This window comes from Dendrobates tinctorius, unplaced genomic scaffold (assembly GCF_039654945.1).
Source record: "Dendrobates tinctorius isolate UK_male_01 unplaced genomic scaffold, ASM3965494v1 ptg000004l, whole genome shotgun sequence".
Classification (NCBI taxonomy): domain Eukaryota; kingdom Metazoa; phylum Chordata; class Amphibia; order Anura; family Dendrobatidae; genus Dendrobates; species Dendrobates tinctorius.
This window is the reverse complement of record NW_027361672.1, coordinates 4065554-4084934: the sequence shown is the minus strand read 5'-3', so window position 1 is coordinate 4084934 and position 19381 is coordinate 4065554. Positions and strand designations below refer to the sequence as shown.

The 19381-nt window shown below is 42.1% G+C and overlaps 1 protein-coding gene across 1 annotated transcript in view; it reads left to right on the top strand.

The window, feature by feature from the left end:
- LOC141081555 (lysophospholipid acyltransferase 1-like) overlaps positions 1-19381 on the top strand; it is a 72796-nt gene that overhangs the window by 17436 nt on the left and 35979 nt on the right. The window contains exons 2-4 of the mRNA XM_073566110.1: positions 3674-3819; positions 8891-8968; positions 13512-13607. Coding sequence (XP_073422211.1) covers positions 3674-3819; positions 8891-8968; positions 13512-13607 — 320 coding nt within the window. The remainder of the gene's footprint in view (positions 1-3673; positions 3820-8890; positions 8969-13511; positions 13608-19381) is intronic.

Below are 19381 nucleotides of genomic sequence, written 5' to 3'. Positions count from 1 at the left end.
CATCTGCCAAGCTTTAGAGTGTAACTCAAACCTACAGAGAGAACCTGCTGATTCCTCTTTCAGCATAATTACAGCTACAAGCTCATATAATTGTACAAGCAGCGACTGTGTTGTTGTTGGAGTGCCATAAAATCTTAGTGAAAACTCAGTCTTGCCCAATTTACTTAAGACAGCTTGCATTAATTTATTTACTAAATCCTTATTACTTTACTTTATTCCTAAATTAAAGGGTTTTTCCAGGAATATAAAAAAAAAAAAATGAAACACTGTTATAAATAAATTCCTAAATATAAATTAAAGGGAACCTGTCACCCCCACCCCAGGCATTATTAAGTAAGAGCCACCTTGTGCAGCACTAATGCTGCATTCTGTCAAGGTGGCTCTTTTATTTGGCGTCCCTTCCACCGCAGAAATAATCTAATATATAAAGCTCAATGTGGGTGTGTATGTCCGGGATTGGCATCTGCACCGTCGTAGCTACAGCCACAAAATTTTGCACAGTCGCACGTCTGGACCCCGAGAGCGTCATAGGCTATGTTGTGAGGCAAAATTTTAACCCCGCGCGTTCCAATTCACCAAACCATTTTGCCCCTATCTACATAATTGGGGGAAAAAGTGAAAGGAAAAGTGTTGGAGGCAAATTGACAGCTGCCAGATGTGAACAAGGGGGTCTTAAAGAATGAGAGCGATGGTACCAAAGAGTATATACCGTACAGTTGCTAAGGTGGGGGCCTGACATGGGAGACTCACCACACACGGGGATATGAACACACACACAAAATGCGCCACACACTACCACCTGCTTCAACACATATACCACCCTCAGCACACATTTCACCACACATACACGAACCTCGCCACAGAAAAGTCGAAACACAAAAGTCGCCACTCAAAACTCGCCACGCTGTCCCAGAGCTGTTTAAAAGATGAAAAATGAGCTGTGATTGGTTGCTATCAGCAACAGTTTTCTTTGTAGACAGTTGTGGTAACTGAGGCCTATTATTCTTATCATTTCTATGGTGTTATCGCCCTTCTGTAAAGCTGGAAATAACACAATTTATTACTGTGCCAACACAGACCACCCTCTGACACAGACTGCAGGGGGAGCCCAGTATCACACAGGATAGGATTAGATACACAGCTCAGCAGTCAGTATCACACAGGATAGGATTAGACACATGGCTCAGCAGACAGTAGCACACAGAATAGTATTAGATACAAGGCTCAGCAGACAGTGTCACACAGGATAGGAATAGACACATGGCGCAGCAGGCAGTATCACACAGGATAGGATTAGATACACAGCTCATCAGTCAGTATCACACAGGATAGGAATAGATACATGGCTCAGCAGTCAGTATCACACAGAATAGTATTAGATACAAGGCTCAGCAGACTGTCACACAGGATAGGAATAGATACATGGCTCAGCAGTCAGTATCACACAGGATAGGATTAGATACACAGCTCAGCAGACAGTATCACACAGAATAGTATATACAAGGCTCAGCAGACAGTGTCACACAGGATAGGAATAGACACATGGCGCAGCAGGCAGTATCACACAGGATAGGATTAGATACACAGCTCAGCAGTCAGTATCACACAGGATAGGATTAGATGCACGGTTTTTTATGTGCAATATAATCATTATAATTTGTTATAACTAACCACAGTTGGTTACTATGCCCAGGCAACGCTGGGCTCTTCAGCTAGTAGTTTATAAAATTGTTCAAAAATACCTGAAATTTGACAGGGGGGCAGGTCTTTCCCCCTCTGACATAAAGTAGATATGACAGGCTCAAACCCCAACTTAGGTGCTCTGGGAAAAAAAACCAAAGCTAAAGTATAGGAGTAGCCCCGGCACACTAATGCCATGAAAGTAGAGTCTTTGCAACGACAGTCTTTTTTGTTGTGATTTTATTTAATAAAATCACAACAAAAAAGACTGTCGTTGCAAAGACTCTACTTTCATGTCATTAGTGTGCCGGGGCTACTCCTATACTTTCCCCCTCTGACAGACGCCTCGCATCCATCACTCATTTCGTATTTGGCGCCGCCTCCTCAGTTTTCTTTTGAAATGCTGGCGCCTGCGCTGTACTATATCTTCTTGGTCATGTGCAGTTAGCGCTGCCCGACATGCCCGTGCTCTCAGATCACATCCTGGCCTTCATATCGTGCGGCCACAGATCCCGCCCCGCAGTCGCTTATGATTTATTCACACTGCGGGGCTGGGAATCTCGGGCATGCGCAGTAGTTATCTGCGGCTCTCATGCCCAAGATTCCCAAAATTCCTCGAGTGTTGTAAAGGACTCATTGCCAGTTACTACAAACGTGTGAATGCAGTTGTTCCTACTAAGGGTGGCCCAACCAGTTATTAGGTTTAGGGGGAAAACTACTGGGGTTTTGTCTCTCGTGCACGCTCTATTTAATCAAGTTTTGACACAAAAAACGCTGCAAAACCTGATACCTGCCTTTTTTGTTGAGGGCAGAGTAAAGTACTACAGTGCGCAGGCGCCGGGAAAGGTCAGAGAGGTCCGGCACATGTGCAATGCACTACTTTACTCTGCCCTCAATGGGTCAAAATTCCTCGAGTGTTGTAAAGGACTCATTGCCAGTTATCAACATGTGAATGCAGTTGTTCCTACTAAGAGTGGCCCAACCAGTTATTATGTTTAGGGGGCAATCACTTTTTCACACTGGGTCCTGTAGGTTTGGATTTCTTTTTCTCTTAATAATAAAGACCTTCATTTATAAACTGCATTTTGTGCTTATTTGTGTTGACTTTGTTTGGTGATCTGAAACATTTTAAGGCTATGTGCAAACGGTGCGTTTCTGCTGCATATACGCAGAAAGAACTGCATGTGATGTACAGCACCATTGTAGCCTATGTGAAACAAAATCCGCTGTGCACATGCTTTTATTTTTTTCTGCGTGGATTTGGTGCAGAATGAAAACTGCAGCATGTCACTTCTTTTGGTGCAGTTTTCCACCTGCTCCATTCTAGAAATACGCAGGTGGAAAACCGCAGGGAAAAACTGCACAAAACATGCAGTGAAACCGCACTAAATACGCAGGTCATTTGACCTGCAGATTTCGTGAAATCTGCGCACAAAATTCCAAAGCAGAATACGCACCGTATGCACATAGCCTAAGGGTATTTGCACACGCTGCGGATTTTTCTGTGCGGATCCGCAGGTAAAGTGACCTGCGGTTTAACACCTGGACAATGGAATAGGTGTCCAAACCGCAGCGGAATCCGCAGAAAGAATTGACATGTCAATTCTTTCTGTGGATTTAAAACCGCGGCTTTTCCGCGGTGAAAAAACCGCAGCATGTGCACTGTGGATTGTAAATCCAATAGACTTATATGGTACTGTACGCTGTCTGTGTAACTGCTGCGGATCCCCGGAGGCCAAATCCACTGCGGTTCCGCAGCAGAATCCGCAGCGTGTGCACATAGCCTTAGTGTGAAAAACATACAAAAGCAGAGGAAATCTGGAAGGGGCTAACACTTTCTCACATAGTTGAGTATGTGTGGATATATAATATATACTGTACATTTTCCATGGCTGTTATGGCTCCATTATGAACAGAAGCCTTGACACTATGAATGGCTTGAAATAAAGTCAGAAAATCTTTTTTTTTTATTTTTTTTTTTTCCTTCTTTTAGGTCAACTTTGTGACATGTCAGCTACTTGCTCTGGTCATTGCTGTGTGGTTCCGCACATACTTAAGTCCGAGACACGCACATGCCACTATCCGCCACGGCATTGCCACAATTCTTGGTGTTTACCTCGCAGTATTTTGCTTTGGATGGTAAGTAGTAAATGCATTCATGATTATGGCTTCAGCTATATGCTTTCTTGCAGTCTGACTTTATGTACTGTATGTAAAATTGTAATGTGACAGGAGCTCAAGAGCATTTGTCATTAGAGTAGATTGCCCTACAAAATGCCACTTTTGGAATGTGCAGTGGAGATTAACTGGAAACCAGTAGCGCAATGGAGTCTTATCCTAGTAACCAAGATGCTGAGAGACAGCGAATTTTTCACCTGGCTAGGTTGTGAAAACACAACAGCACAATACACTTCAATATGGCTGCTGCAGACAAGATGAAGAAAAGGCAGGAGGATTGTGCTTTTCTATGTTGCCATAGACATTGATGGATAAAATCCAGGGATCCTCAGTGGATGGATTAAATGCTGTTTATTGTCAAAGTTAACAAACTTGTTTTTCAGGACAAACCAGAAATGCAAGGCAAACTCCATGTGTATACCTAAACAGACGGTATTTTAAAATAAAGGCACGAATCAAGGCACATGAGGTGTCAGATGGCCCAATTATCAATTTGACCAAAGCTTGTCAAGATGAACAGGAAAAAAAAAATCCAAAGACCTCACGATATCAATAAAAGCTATTGCAGTAAAAGAATTACGGGGATAATATAGATTGGCCCAGAACCTCCCCCCCCCCCCCCCCCCCAATAACTCAGTAAAAATAATATATTACTACATTTATAATTTTTCTTTTTTTCTGATATTTGTTTCTTATGTCTGGAATGAGATATATATATATATATATATATATATATATATATATATATATATATATATATATATATATATATATATATATATTTAAAAAAAAAAAAATATTTGTAGAAATGTATTTAATTATATTTTTCCGGGGTGTGTGTTTTTTTTTTTTTTTTTGTAATCTGGAACAATATATACAGTGGGGCAAAAAAGTATTTAGTCAGTCAGCAATAGTGCAAGTTCCACCACTTAAAAAGATGAGAGGCGTCTGTAATTTACATCATAGGTAGACCTCAACTATGGGAGACAAACTGAGAAAAAAAAATCCAGAAAATCACATTGTCTGTTTTTTTTTCATTTTATTTGCATATTATGGTGGAAAATAAGTATTTGGTCAGAAACAAGCAATCAAGATTTCTGGCTCTCACAGACCTGTAACTTCTTCTTTAAGAGTCTCCTCTTTCCTCCACTCATTACCTGTAGTAATGGCACCTGTTTAAACTTGTTATCAGTATAAAAAGACACCTGTGCACACCCTCAAACAGTCTGACTCCAAACTCCACTATGGTGAAGACCAAAGAGCTGTCAAAGGACACCAGAAACAAAATTGTAGCCCTGCACCAGGCTGGGAAGACTGAATCTGCAATAGCCAACCAGCTTGGAGTGAAGAAATCAACTGTGGGAGCAATAATTAGAAAATTGGAAGACATACAAGACCACTGATAATCTCCCTCGATCTGGTGCTCCACGCAAAATCCCACCCCGTGGGGTCAGAATGATCACAAGAATGGTGAGCAAAAATCCCAGAACCACGCGGGGGGACCTAGTGAATGAACTGCAGAGAGCTGGGACCAATGTAACAAGGCCTACCATAAGTAACACACTACGCCACCATGGACTCAGATCCTGCAGTGCCAGACGTGTCCCACTGCTTAAGCCTGTACATGTCCGGGCCCGTCTGAAGTTTGCTAGAGAGCATTTGGATGATCCAGAGGAGTTTTGGGAGAATGTCCTATGGTCTGATGAAACCAAACTGGAACTGTTTGGTAGAAACACAACTTGTCGTGTTTGGAGGAAAAAGAATACTGAGTTGCATCCATCAAACACCATACCTACTGTAAAGCATGGTGGTGGAAACATCATGCTTTGGGGCTGTTTCTCTGCAAAGGGGCCAGGACAACTGATACGGGTACATGAAAGAATGAATGGGGCCATGTATCGTGAGATTTTGAGTGCAAACCTCCTTCCATCAGCAAGGGCATTGATGATCAAACGTGGCTGGGTCTTTCAACATGACAATGATCCAAAGCACACCGCCAGGGCAACGAAGGAGTGGCTTCGTAAGAAGCATTTCAAGGTCCTGGAGTGGCCTAGCCAGTCTCCAGATCTCAACCCTATAGAAAACCTTTGGAGGGAGTTGAAAGTCCGTGTTGCCAAGCGAAAAGCCAAAAACATCACTGCTCTAGAGGAGATCTGCATGGAGGAATGGGCCAACATACCAACAACAGTGTGTGGCAACCTTGTGAAGACTTACAGAAAACGTTTGACCTCTGTCATTGCCAACAAAGGATATATCACAAAGTATTGAGATGAAATTTTGTTTCTGACCAAATACTTATTTTCCACCATAATATGCAAATGAAATGAAAAAAAAACAGACAATGTGATTTTCTGGATTTTTTTTACTCAGTTTGTCTCCCATAGTTGAGGTCTACCTATGATGTAAATTACAGACGCCTCTCATCTTTTTAAGTGGTGGAACTTGCACTATTGCTGACTGACTAAATACTTTTTTGCCCCACTGTATAATATGTATACAGCATATCACAAAAGTGAGTACACCCCTCACATTTTTGTAAATATTTGTTATCTTTTAATGGGACAACCCTGAAGGTATGACACTTTGATACAATTTAAAGTAGTCAGTGTATAGCTTGTATAAGGGTATGTTCACACTAGGCGTGCTCTATTGTGTAAAAAAAAACAAAAAAACAAAAAAAAAACGTGCAAAGCACAAAAACCAGGGTGTGTGCATGAGATTTTGATATCTCAAAGACATCTCTGGTACTGTAAAACAAGGCTGAAATTTGCATTGAAAAACCGCCAAGTGTGAACTTACCCTAACTGTGTTAATTTGGTGTGCTTTGTAACGTCGGACACAAAAATTATTGTCAAAACCACTGGCAACAAAACTGAATCCAGTGACAATTGTTGGGTCATCTGACACCTCATGAGCCTTCATTTGTGCCTTTATTTGAAAATACTGTTTATTTAAGCACCGTATACACATCGAGTTTGCCTTGCTTTTGTGGTTTGTCCTGAGGAAGAAACACTTTGACAATAAGCTGAGACTAATCCTTTCTGGTCTCCTGGTTCCATCCACATGTGATCCGTGGATTTTTTTTTTTTTTTTTTCCACCAATGTCCTTCACAGCGCAGAAAACCCCAATGCTGCTTTTTCTTCATCCTACTTTTGGTATGTAAACAGGTCCATTCTGGTATCAGCCAAAATGGCACAAAACATGTTGAACAGCTTGGCTAATCCAGTAAAGGCTATAGGGGAGTACATTGGACACAAGGGGGAAATTTATCATATTTTGGATGTTATAAAGCTGGAGTAAAAGCTGCAAAACTTGAAAGGATTATTTGCCATAAATTTTACAACCTGTTGATCCAGTACATTTCTTTAAAGGGAATCTGTCACCCCATTTTTTGCGTATCAGCTGCCGGTACCGCCATCAGGGTCTTATCTACAGCATTCTGTAATGCTGTAGATAAGCCCCCCATGTAACCTGAAAGATAAGAAAAATGAGTTAGATTATACTCACCCAGGGGCGGTCCGGGTCCGGTTTTGATCCGATGGGTGTTGCGGTCCAGTCCGGCGCCTCCCATTTTCTTACAGTGACGTCCTCTTCTTTGCTGCCTGTTGTGGCGCCTGTGCACTGCAGTATTCTGCTGTGCCCTCAACAGGGCAGAGCAGTGCACCTGCGCAGGAGCCACGACAGGCAGCAAAGAGGACGTCACCATTAGAAGATGGGAGGCGCCAGACCGCAACACCCATCGGCCCAAGACCGGACCGCCCCCCCCCCCCCCCCCCCCCCGTGTGTAAAATCTAACACTTTTTTTCTTATCTTTCAGGTTACATCGGGGGCTTATTTACAGCATTACAGAATGCTGTAGATAAGACCCTGATGGCGGTACCGGCAGCTGATACTTGAAAAATGGGGTGGCAGATTCCCTTTAAGAGGATGTGGCTCAGTAAAATGAGTATGGCTTACAGCCGTGCAATAGATTTACTCTAATGTATGCCACCAACATGACGTAGCTGAAATTTACACCAAAGCATACCTGTTTAACCTGGTGCATGGACATCCCAAAGATGCAGATTTATTAATAACTTAATATATTTGATACAAGTTCTTTCAGCAGGCTACAGCTTTATGACTTATCTACAAAGCACCAGTCTTGATATATGCACCCTATAGCTAAGGCCTGTTTCACACTTCCGTTTTTGTGTCCGCCAAACGGATCCGTTTCCGTTTTTTTGACGGAAACTGATGCAAACGGATCCGTTTTTTTAAAAACGGATCCGTTTTTTTGACGGATCCGCGGTAACCGTAATGGAAGTCTATGGGACAAAAAAAACGGATCCTGCAAAAAATGGCGGATCCGTTTTTTTACGGAAAACAACGGATTTTGACGGATTTGAAAAAACGGAAGTGTGAAACAGGCCTTAGGATAGGTGATGATCCATTAGAACGGATCCAGCAGCAATCAGTTGACAAAAAAGTTGAAGAGACACAGCTGAAAAAAGCTGATTTCAACTGGATCCATTTTTTATAATAAAGTCTAAAGACAGCAAATCTGTTAAATAGCCATCCATTTTTCTCCTTTTGAATCGGATCCGTTTTTTTGCTTACTGGATCAGTTTCAAGTGGATGATTACTTGAAAGTTCACAGGATCCAGATGATATGGGTTTTTTCAGGCAACCAAAACAGTAGTGTCTGCACAACATGTTTGTCAACGGATTGCTGTTAGATATGTTCCAAAGAATGGTTATTGGGCATGTAAACGTAGAACGTGCTTCTGTGTTGGGGGGAAAAGCTCTTCTTTTGGAGCTTCTACTTTTTTTTTTTTTAGTGTCATACAGGTGTGTTCACATTTATACTGGCTTCATGGCTTTAGTTTTTCCCATGATGAATAAGACCACTCAGGAGAAGCTAGTGTGAACACCTAAATCTGCTCTGGCGTAATTTTGGTTTTGAGTTCTCTATTATAAATGTACATATTGAAAAAGCACATTAGCTTTAGATCGTGTGTGATCACAGATGTTTGGTTTCTTTTGTTTTAGGTACTCTTTGCACTTATTTTCTTTGGTTCTTTTGAGCTACTGCATCATGATGTTTGCACATACTGAAAACCTTCACAGGTATGGAAAACGCATAAATCTAACACTGATCAAAAACACTTCGCTCATTGCTACATCTAAAAGTATGTACTGTGTTTCACCAAAAAAGACCTACCCTGAAAATAAGTCCTAGCGTGATTTTACAGGATTTTTGGAGTATGCTTCAAATATTATTATTCATTTTTATAGCGCCATTTATTCCATGGTGCTTTACATGTGAAATAGGGGCATACATAGACAAGTACAATAAACATGAGCAATACAAGGCACACACAAATACAGAGGGAAAGAGGACTCTTCCCGCGAGGGCTCACAGTCTACAAATATAAGTTCTTCTCCAAAAACAAACCCTAGTTATAGTTTGATAAGAACATGTCCAGCCAGCTAGAAAAGTTAATACAGCAGGACCCTTCATCACAGAAAACGGACACCCCTCCAAAACAAAGCAGACCCCACAAACGAATCACACTTGCCAGACCCCAAACAATTAGAGTTGGCAAGTGCCGACGGTGGATTAGCTCTCATACAGAGATTTGCGTCACTGTCGGGTCCCTCGTCATTCCAGCTGCATTGCACTTCAGCCTGCACACACAGATCGGGTACCAGTATCACTCCGCTCCTGAGCACGAGCATTCTTTCTGCCTCCGGTCACCATGGGGGGCCAACTGCTGTCAAGGGCACTGTGACGCAGATTTGTGTGTGCGAGTCCAGACACTTGCGAACTCTACCGCAATTGCTTGGGGCCTGGTGAGTGCAATTCTTTTGGGGGTAAACCAATATTAGCAATCAAAGTACACAGAGAATAATAATTGTAAATTTAAGTATGTAATTTAAACGATAATGTGGTATGTACCCACCACTATAGGACTGGTATATATGGTTCTGCACCATGAGAACAGCAGATCAGATAAGAAAAAGTGCAACTGAATTAGTAATAGGATTAACACAAAATTTCTATACAAAATTTAGAAATAATTCAATTTATTGAAAAATGAAAATATAGTAAGTATATCAATTATCCAGTAGACATACAGTTTCCAAAAAGAATTGATACCACATCTATTTGTCATATACATGTTAGGAAAAAAATCCTTTTGGAAATTGTAGGTCTTATCATTTGATGAATACTCCACTCAGGGTTACAACCGTAATTTATATGTTTGTACCCTTCCCTATATTTATGTGGTGTCATCTACTGGCCAATTGATAGTTATATTTTAATTAGCATTTTTCAATAAATTGTATTTTATCTAAATTTTGTTAATACATTTTCTTGTGGGCATTGTTCATGGAATATAAAACATCCCCTGAAAACTAAGCCATAGAGCATTTTTTGTAGCAAAATTAATATACCATATATACTTGTGTATCAGCCGACCCCCTTAGTTTTGCCACTTATTGACTTGCGTATAAGGCTAGGATGGAAAATACAGCAGCTACTGGTAAATTTCAAAAATAAAAATAGATACCAATAAAAGTAAAATTAATTGAGACATCAGTAGGTTAAATGTTTTTCAATAGCCATATTGAATCAGGAGCCCCATATAATGCTCCATACAGTTCATGATGGGCCCCATAAGATGCACCATACAAAATACGCCTCATATAATGCTGTGCAAAGGTTAGTAATGGCCCCATAAGATGTTCCATAGAATAATATGCCCCATATGCTGCTCCATAAAGGTTATGGCCCCATAAGACGTTCCATAGATTATGCCCCATATGCTGCCCTATTATGAATGGGTCACCGAGGAGAAAAAAAACAAAACAAGCTAAGCCACAGAAAACCAGAGAAGTTGGTAACCCCAAAGGAAAAGATGGCCCCCCCACATGTATTGACTGTGAAACAAGATGAAGGCACAAACACAGGCAGGAAAATAGGCTGAGCAAATGATGGGGCCCAAACTAACTAGGCAGGAAAGGCAAGTCACTGTCTGCAACCTGCAAAAAACCCTACAAAAATAATGTCCAACACTTCTGATAGCAAAATTAACCCTGATGTCACTAGACTTCTCCCACTATATCAGCACTCTGGAATATTTTGAGACAGAGCAAAAAGAGACTGAACTAGTAAGGGACAAAAAGCCAATTGGCAAAATACTGATAAATAAGAGTGGAAATTCAGCTCAGCCCCCAGCCGGGGCTGGCAGACCACACAAAAAACTGAATAGACCAATAAAATCAAGTGTGATCATTAGCAGAAAAACTTAGCTTTAGATGACTGGAACAGAGCTGAAAACCAAGAGCTGACAAGCCAGAAGGAATCGCCAGCAACTGAATAGGGCGTCGGCTGTCTTAAATCCAATCTGAGAATCCTGAGATCCAATCGTCATTCTCAGGTGGCAGATCTCCACCGATCAAACCAGCCGCACCACCTCCCGTCACCACCAGAGGGAGTCCAGAAGGGGAACTCACAACTGGTGAGAATGAACTCACAACACTGCCCCATAAAATGTTCCATGGAATGGGCCCCATAAGATGCTCCATAGATAGATGCTGCCCCCATAAGATGCCCCATAGATTATGCCCCCATATATTGCTGCTGCTGGAGCTATTAAAAAAAAAAAAACATACTCACCTCTTGTCCCTGAGGGCCAGGTGCCGGTGTGCTGAGCAGGCGGAGGCACCGGCACGCTATGGGGGAAAGGTGTCGCTGCTGGCTCAGGACCCGGCACATGAGATATTCACCTGTCCTGGTTCCAACGCTGCTCGCCGCTGTCTGCCCGCCGGGTCCCGCTGTCAGTGACTGTTCAGGCAGAGGGTGCGCACTAACTACGTCATCGCGCCCTCTGCTGACTGAACGTCACTGACAGCGGGACCCGGTGGGCAGACAGCGGCGAGCAGTGTTGGAACCGGGACAGGTGAATATAGCATATACTTGCCTCCCCCTGGCACGTCTCTGCAGCCCCGTTCTCCCACAGTCTCCCTTCCTTCAGTGGTCACATGGTACCGCTCATTAAAGTCATAAATAAGCGCATATTCATGACTTTAATGAGCTGTACCACGTGACTACTGAAGGAAGGGAGACCGTGGGACAAGCAGGGGGGCTGCAGAAACACGCCAGAGGGGGGTCAGTATGATCTGACTCCCCCGCCGACCCCCTGGCGTATGACTCGTGTATAAGCCGAGAGGGGGGGGACTTTCTGCCCAAAAAAATTGGCTGAAAATCTTGGCTTGTGCGCGAGTATATAAGGTAAGTCCCTGTCTTATTTTCGGAGAAATGCAGTACTTAATCTCCGGGTCCAAAAATATATATTCATCCAGAGAGGAAGTTTCATATTTTATTTTAATATGTAAGTCTGACTGATGCCTGCTTTATTTTGCTACATTTATATATTATGCCCTCTTGCATGTAGAAAAAAAAAACCTATAAAACAAAATTTCCCCAGTGTAGTGGCGTAATGGGGGTTGCCAGTGCCCTATGAGAGATGAATTTTACCTGAGTGTCATCCTAAACCCAACAGTGCCCCTTTAGAATGCATGAATGTCATTTTTGTGCCCCTTAAAAAGTAATGCCACCTTTCTGCCACCCTCCCTCTAATCTGAGTGACCAGGTCCTCTTGTTTCCTGCACACAGTGAGCTGGCACAGACAGCGCAATGTAGTAACGTCATTACCCCACCTGCTCTGGGACACTGATGGCCTACAGAACAGAGAGTAGTGTGTCAGGGACCCAAAGGCAGGATCCAGCTTTATGGGCCACAGTTTGAAGTGGTGTTTGCCTGTGAAAGCTGGATAGCAGTCTGGGGAAAATAGAGTTATCACTGCTACTTTCTTTTTATTTTGTTCTTTTATTGATTGAATTTACTCATTTATAAAGCGCCATTAATTCCACAGCACTTTACAGACATTACTGGCACTGTCCCCATTGGGGCTTCGGATGTAGATGTTCTCAGTATGTCTTTGGAGTGTGTGAGGAAACCGGATGAAACCCACGCAAACACGGGGAGAACATGCCGGACTCCTTGCAGATGTTGTCCTTGACGGGATTTGAATCCAGGACCTCAGCGCTGCAAGGCTGCAGTGCTAACCACTGAGCCACCGTGCTGCTGAAAAGCTTTTGAAATTTTGTCCCTAAGCATATTGCACCCAGGGCAACTGTCGCTATTCCCCCCCTTGCGGAGCTGCCATTATCCCAATATAAAGAAAAGTTGATTATTAACCCAAAATGGCTGCTGATTCATTACAAAAGCAGGTGACTAGTCAACTTTGCTACCCACAGATATATGAAACTCTGACATGTTTACCCAAAGTGGTTGATCTTTGAGGGCATCTGCTCTGAACTTCACTATTGGGACACATGGAAAGATTGAGTCCTGCTCCTATTCTTGTTTGTGCACAGTCTTGATTTTTTTTTTATTCCGGCTCGTGCTCCTAATCCATAGACGTTTGATCTTTTGGGTGGGGTTAAGGTATATTTAAAGTTTGGCAGAAATAACTGCAATTTATAATCTTAGATTACTGATTCTTCACATGCAGAAAAGAAGTAAAGTAATAAATTGTGGTGATGATGTTGCTTTTATAACATGTAATGCCCTGTCAGTCACTTCTGTTATGTTTTTCAGTTACTCTTTTATACTTGCTCTTGGATACCTAACACTGTGCCAGATTAACCGAGTGTATGTATTTAACTATGGTATTCTCACTACAGATTTTTCTGGGTAAGTAAATTCTGTCCATTTAAGAGTATATACAGTACGTACCAAACTTTTGTATGACATAGTTTTTCTTTATAATGGTTTACTTCCTGATGTAAGTTATAGTATGAACTTAAAATACTACACGTTTAAACCTTTTGCCAACATAACATATCATAGATTAGGTGTCTGTCTTTCATTTTGGCTCAGGAGCTGAGCCCGCATCTTTCCTTGCAGATAATGGCTGTGTTATTCCAAACTTACCTTTTCTCCAGTCGTCTTCAGCACAACATGGTAGACCACTGATGGACAAAACAGAAAAAGGCCCCTATGCAAGAACAGTAAATGGGCACTTTACAGTCCAATTTCTGATCATAATTCACAATTCCACCTGTTTTGAAGGTGGAAATGGGATCCCTTACCTTTTGAGCCCCTCTGCGGCTGCATAGGTTGCACGAATGATAGATCTGTCCCTATAGTGGTCTTAAAATAAGCGTCCTAAAAAGATCTGCCTTACGCTGAGCCCCTGAATAAGAATTGCCTCTCGCTGTTCTCTATGCACAAAATATGACTCCCACATAGTCCCTCTTATGGAAGATAACCTTCATAATGTCTTCTATAAAATATTGCCTTCACATCATCCATCCTTAGGAACTATAGCTTCCCCACCATTCACTCTTATGAATTATAACACACCAGTATATCTTATAACCTATAACAGCCACAGAATTTGCCATTATGAACTTGATCACACCATCACCCCTTATGATCTATAACCACCACAGCGTTCAACCTTATGAACTATTACCTTGAAACCATCTGCCCTTGTGAACTATAGCCTCTACACCGTCTGCCTGTATGAACTATAACACATCATCACCCCTTATGACCTATAACCTTGACCAATATAATAATCTAATAATAATAATTTTGCTTCTACAGCACCAATATATTCTGCAAAACTTTACAATTCAGAGGGAACATGTGCAGACAATATCAGACATTACAGATTACTACATAATTAAACTGATACCAAGAGGAATGAGGGCCCTGCTTGCAAGCTTACAGTCTGAGGAAATAGGGGAGGCACAAAAGATAAATAATAAAAAGTGGTTGTCATGTATGGTCCAGCCATCAGTCTAGCAAATAGGGTATTCAAATAATGCACAGATTCAGAGTGCTATGAAGAGCATGGATGGTATGTAAACAGATGGTACAAAGGGCCAGATTCAGAGGAAAATGTTGGAAGGGCAAAATAATCGGAATAGTTACTTAAGTGAGGTGATAGTCCAGTCTAAAGAAATGCATTTTAGGGCATACTTAAAACTGTGGGTATTGGGAATTTAATAGAATTGTCTGGGGTAGTGTATTCCAGAGAATTGTAGCAGTAAGCAAGAAGTCTTGGAGAAGGGAGTGGAAAGTTCGGATTATTGAGGATATTAGTCTTAGGCCATTTGCAGAACGGAGGGCATGGGTAATGGGTTTGGTGGTAGACCGATAATATAGAGTACATTTAGGACGGAGCAGAACTATGGATAGCTTTGTCGGCGAGATGTATATATTGTATTCTATACCAAATGGGCAACCAGTGCAATGGCTGGCATACATGGAGATATTGGTATAGAAGAGTTTTCGCATCGTAAAATGTAAGAAAAGATCTAATTCTAGAGATGTTTTTGAGGTGCAGCTGACATGAGCAAGCGATCGGATGTAGTGAGTGAAGAAAAGATCTGAATCAAATATAATTCCAAGACAGTGGGTGTGCTGCTTGTGAGGTATGGTAGACCACACACTGAAATGGTAATATTGGATTTAGGAAGGTTAGTAGAGGGAGGAAACATAAGGAGTTCAGTTTTTGACAAATTCACTTTTAAATATAGGGAGGACCTAATAGCGTCAGCGGACAGATGATCATTGGTATTTTGTAGTAATGCAAGGGTGATGTCAGAAAGCAATGTCTATAGAGATGGTACTAGAAACCAAATCTACTGATGGTTTGTCCAATACCGGTGGTGTATATAGAGAAGAGGAGGGGACCAAGGACTGAATCCTGAGAAACCATGACTGTTGGGGGAAGAGATGAGCAAGAGGAGCCAGCAAAGGATACAGTGAAGGAGCAGTCTGTAACGTAGTATCCTTGGGACCAATAGAGGGGAGCATAATGAGGAGTGGCTGGTGATCCACAGTCTTGAATGCTGCGGTTAGATCTAGGAAAATCAGCATGCAGTAGTAGCCATTAGATTTAGCTGTTAGTCGCTTGTTAGAGACTTTAGTAAGCCAATATCTGTAGAGTCAACGATAAAGCTGTAGGAGAAATCAGCGCAAAAAGGGTCTTATCCGATTGATATTTATAGTATGCACTCAGTTTTTACTAACCTGATAAATCCTTTGACAAAGCGGGAAATATCGTAGAAATATCAACTGTATCAGATCCACTGGTCAGCAAGTGACCGTATCAGAACCAAATTTGCAGGAAATCTGTGTGCATTTTACACTGTTTTATTATAATGTTTCAGAGCTGAGTCTGGACATGAGAGGCAGTAGATTGGACCAAATGGTGACTGCAAATTCTTAATACGTTTCTGGGTATTAATTGCACCTAGATTTCACCTATAAGTGTGGTAGCGGTGTCCTGAGTGGGGTGTAAAATTTTTTTTTTTTTACAGAGAATGAAAGAAGGTTGTGATCAGAGAGCGAGAGAGGGCAGATAGTAAAATCCTGCAGTGAGTAGAATCGGGAGAAGATCAGGTCCAGCGTATTTACTTCATGCGTAGAAGAGTTAGTAAGCTGTGAAAGGTCAAAAGAAGAAGTTAGAGATAAAAAATGACTGGCAGATGTTGAGAGGTAATTATCAATAAGGATGTTAAAGTTTCCCATGATGAGAGCAGGAATATCACGGAGTGTGGAAGCCAGGAGGGAAAGTGATCCAGGAACCGATAGGAGGAGCCCAGAGGGCGATACACATCCTCCACTAGCGGGGAGAAGGGCCAGAAATGTCTGAACCATAATCCTTATGAACTTTTACCACCCCGCTTTTTCTACTTTATGCTGTCCTGTCTGCTCTATTTCCCCACACCGCTGTATTATACTTCAAGCACTATGCCATTAAATGGATCGACTTGATTAAACTCATAAGACCTGAGTACACTGGCCTTAAACAAGACAAATAAGTAGAAAGGGACCACAGCACTCCAATGCAAAAAATTGTTTCAATAGATCATTTTTTTTTTTTTACTTCAAACATGAAAAAAAATTTCAACTCGCATCTGAGTCTTTATCAAGCTTGATAAAGACTCAAATGCAAGTTGAAACATCACTGTTTTTTATGTGTTAAGTAATAAAGAAGATATTTCTTTGAAACCTTTTTTTGCATTAGAGTGCTCTTTTTACCGCGACAGTGTAGAGCCAGAAGACCGCAGCGTCTGATTGCTCCTATTCCAGCACTGAGAAGAAGCAATTCTCCATTTTAAATGTGTTTATTTCTTCTGGCAGAACAGGGGTTAAAAAATTGGCTATGTTGGAAAACTCTGTGCTCACAGCTGCCACTCCCTTCCCCTTTATAATCTGGCCTCTGTTACTAATCTTTGTCAGAGCTAGCATTTGTGCATGGCTAACTGTGGGAGAGGAGTTCATATGAGAAGGAGAGTTGGAGGAGTTATTAGTGACTCTTGCTTGGATTGTATGCATGTTAATTCCTTATCCTTCTCTCTTTTGGTTTATTCTCCTACCTTCACACCCCGATGCATTCCTTTGTTACATATGTGTGAATATTTTATATTCCTGGAGTTTTCTTTTAACTCTCTTCCGCGTTGGCTTGTTTGTCGGGTTGGTGTACTATGGTGCACAGTAGCGTACCTTCTTCCCTTGTGGGGGAGGAGAACAGACGGAGGGCTAACTTAGGAGATGAGGCAAGGGCGGAGGCCCCGGCATCTTCGCCATCTAAAGTATCCCGGGGAGCTGGGTGAGCTAGGGTGCCCCCTAGTGTTAGGGACAGGGGAGAGCCCGTGGTCCCGTGTCACCCGACAGCTGTGTCGTGATAATTCCCCTATACATAGTATGATGCCCCATAGTCCCCTGTTATGATTAGGTCACCGAGGAGGATAGCCGGGGAATAAGCTAGGCAACGAGATAGGTTGGTAACTTAGCGGATTGCAGACTCCTAAAACTAACAACACAACTAGAATTAGGTGTGGGACGTACCTACGGTGCCCTACACGCCTCGGCACAGCCAAACAATTAAATGAGTCTAAAGCAAGAATGGGGAAAGCTAAACTGCCCCGGAGTAGAACCCCAAATGAATAGATAGCCCCCAAACATAATGCCGGTGAGACAAGATGAGGCACAAACACAGGCAGAAAGTAGAGTAAGCAAATGATGGGGCCCAAACTGTCTAGATAGGACAGGAAAGATACTGTCTGCAATCACGGAAAAAAACTAAGAAAAAATCCAACATGTCTGATATGCAAAAATACTGAGGCCACATGACCTCTTCCCCCACTAGATCAGAATTCGGGTGTGAACTGGAAGCAAAACAAAAGATACTTATATAACAGGGGATTAGCAATACTGAACAGACTTACATAAGCTGTGGCATATGGAATGGGGTCCAGCACCGGTCCCAGCAGGGAACAATGCTGAACCCACACAGCAAAGCAGAAAGCAGAGAAAGGCAAAAACTGAATCAAATGCAAAAAGATTCCAGCAAACAAATAACTTATCTGAATGATGCAGGACCAAGCAGGGGGCAAGCGGAGTTCAAAATGCACAGGAAGAAAACCAAATCACAAGCAACAACCGAGGGAAACTTGCTCACTTAAATCCTCCCAGGTAGTAACACCTGACCTCCAATCTCCCTCTTCAGGTGATTGACTTCTGTCAACCTGACCAGCTCCATTACCCGCAGCAACCACCAGAGGGAGCCCAAACTTAGAAGTCAGGTCCAAAGTGTTCACAACAGTCCCTTATATACAATATAATTTACCATGCATGCTATAATGTCCCCATACTCCTATATACACAGTATGGTGGCCCCACAGTACATTCCACCGACAGTGGATTCCTCCTATACACAGTATTATAGCCCTTATACACAGTATAATGCCCCATATCCGATATTAATAGTATGATGGCCACATAGCTCTTTGTACACAGTATGATGTTCCGATATCTCCCTATATAAAGTAGCTTGGTGATCATAGCCCCAATATACAGTTTGATAGTGACCTTCATTCCTATAATACAGTATGTTGGTGAACATGGCTCTTAAATACAGTATAATGTCCCAAATCTCCCTATATAGTCTGATGCCCCATAACCACCTACTTACAGTATAATGACCCCTATGCACAGATTGATTGCCCCCTATGTACGTTTGATGCCCTAAAACCTCCATACCCTTTACTCCTTAGCTCACATACATAATTTGATGGCACACAGCCCTCAATATGCAGTATAATACCCCAATAGTCACCTATACAGTATATGGTGTGATGGTCTTTTGCCACCTATGCACAGTATGATGTCCTATAGCCCTTGTGAGGTTTTGCTTCACTTGGATGCTTGCACAGGTAGACTTCAGAACGTCTCTTGAGGTAAATTGCTTGCTGGTTTATTAAAAGACAACATATTTCATAATAGAGAAAAGGGATTGAAGGAGGCACTCCAAACCGCTTCATCGACAGGGTGCACCCTCCTTCAATCCCTTTTCTCTATTGTTGTTGCTGTGCTCTCCAGCGGGATTGGCACCCACCTGTGTATTGGTGATTGGACTCAGCCTCATTTGGCTGAATTTTTTCATC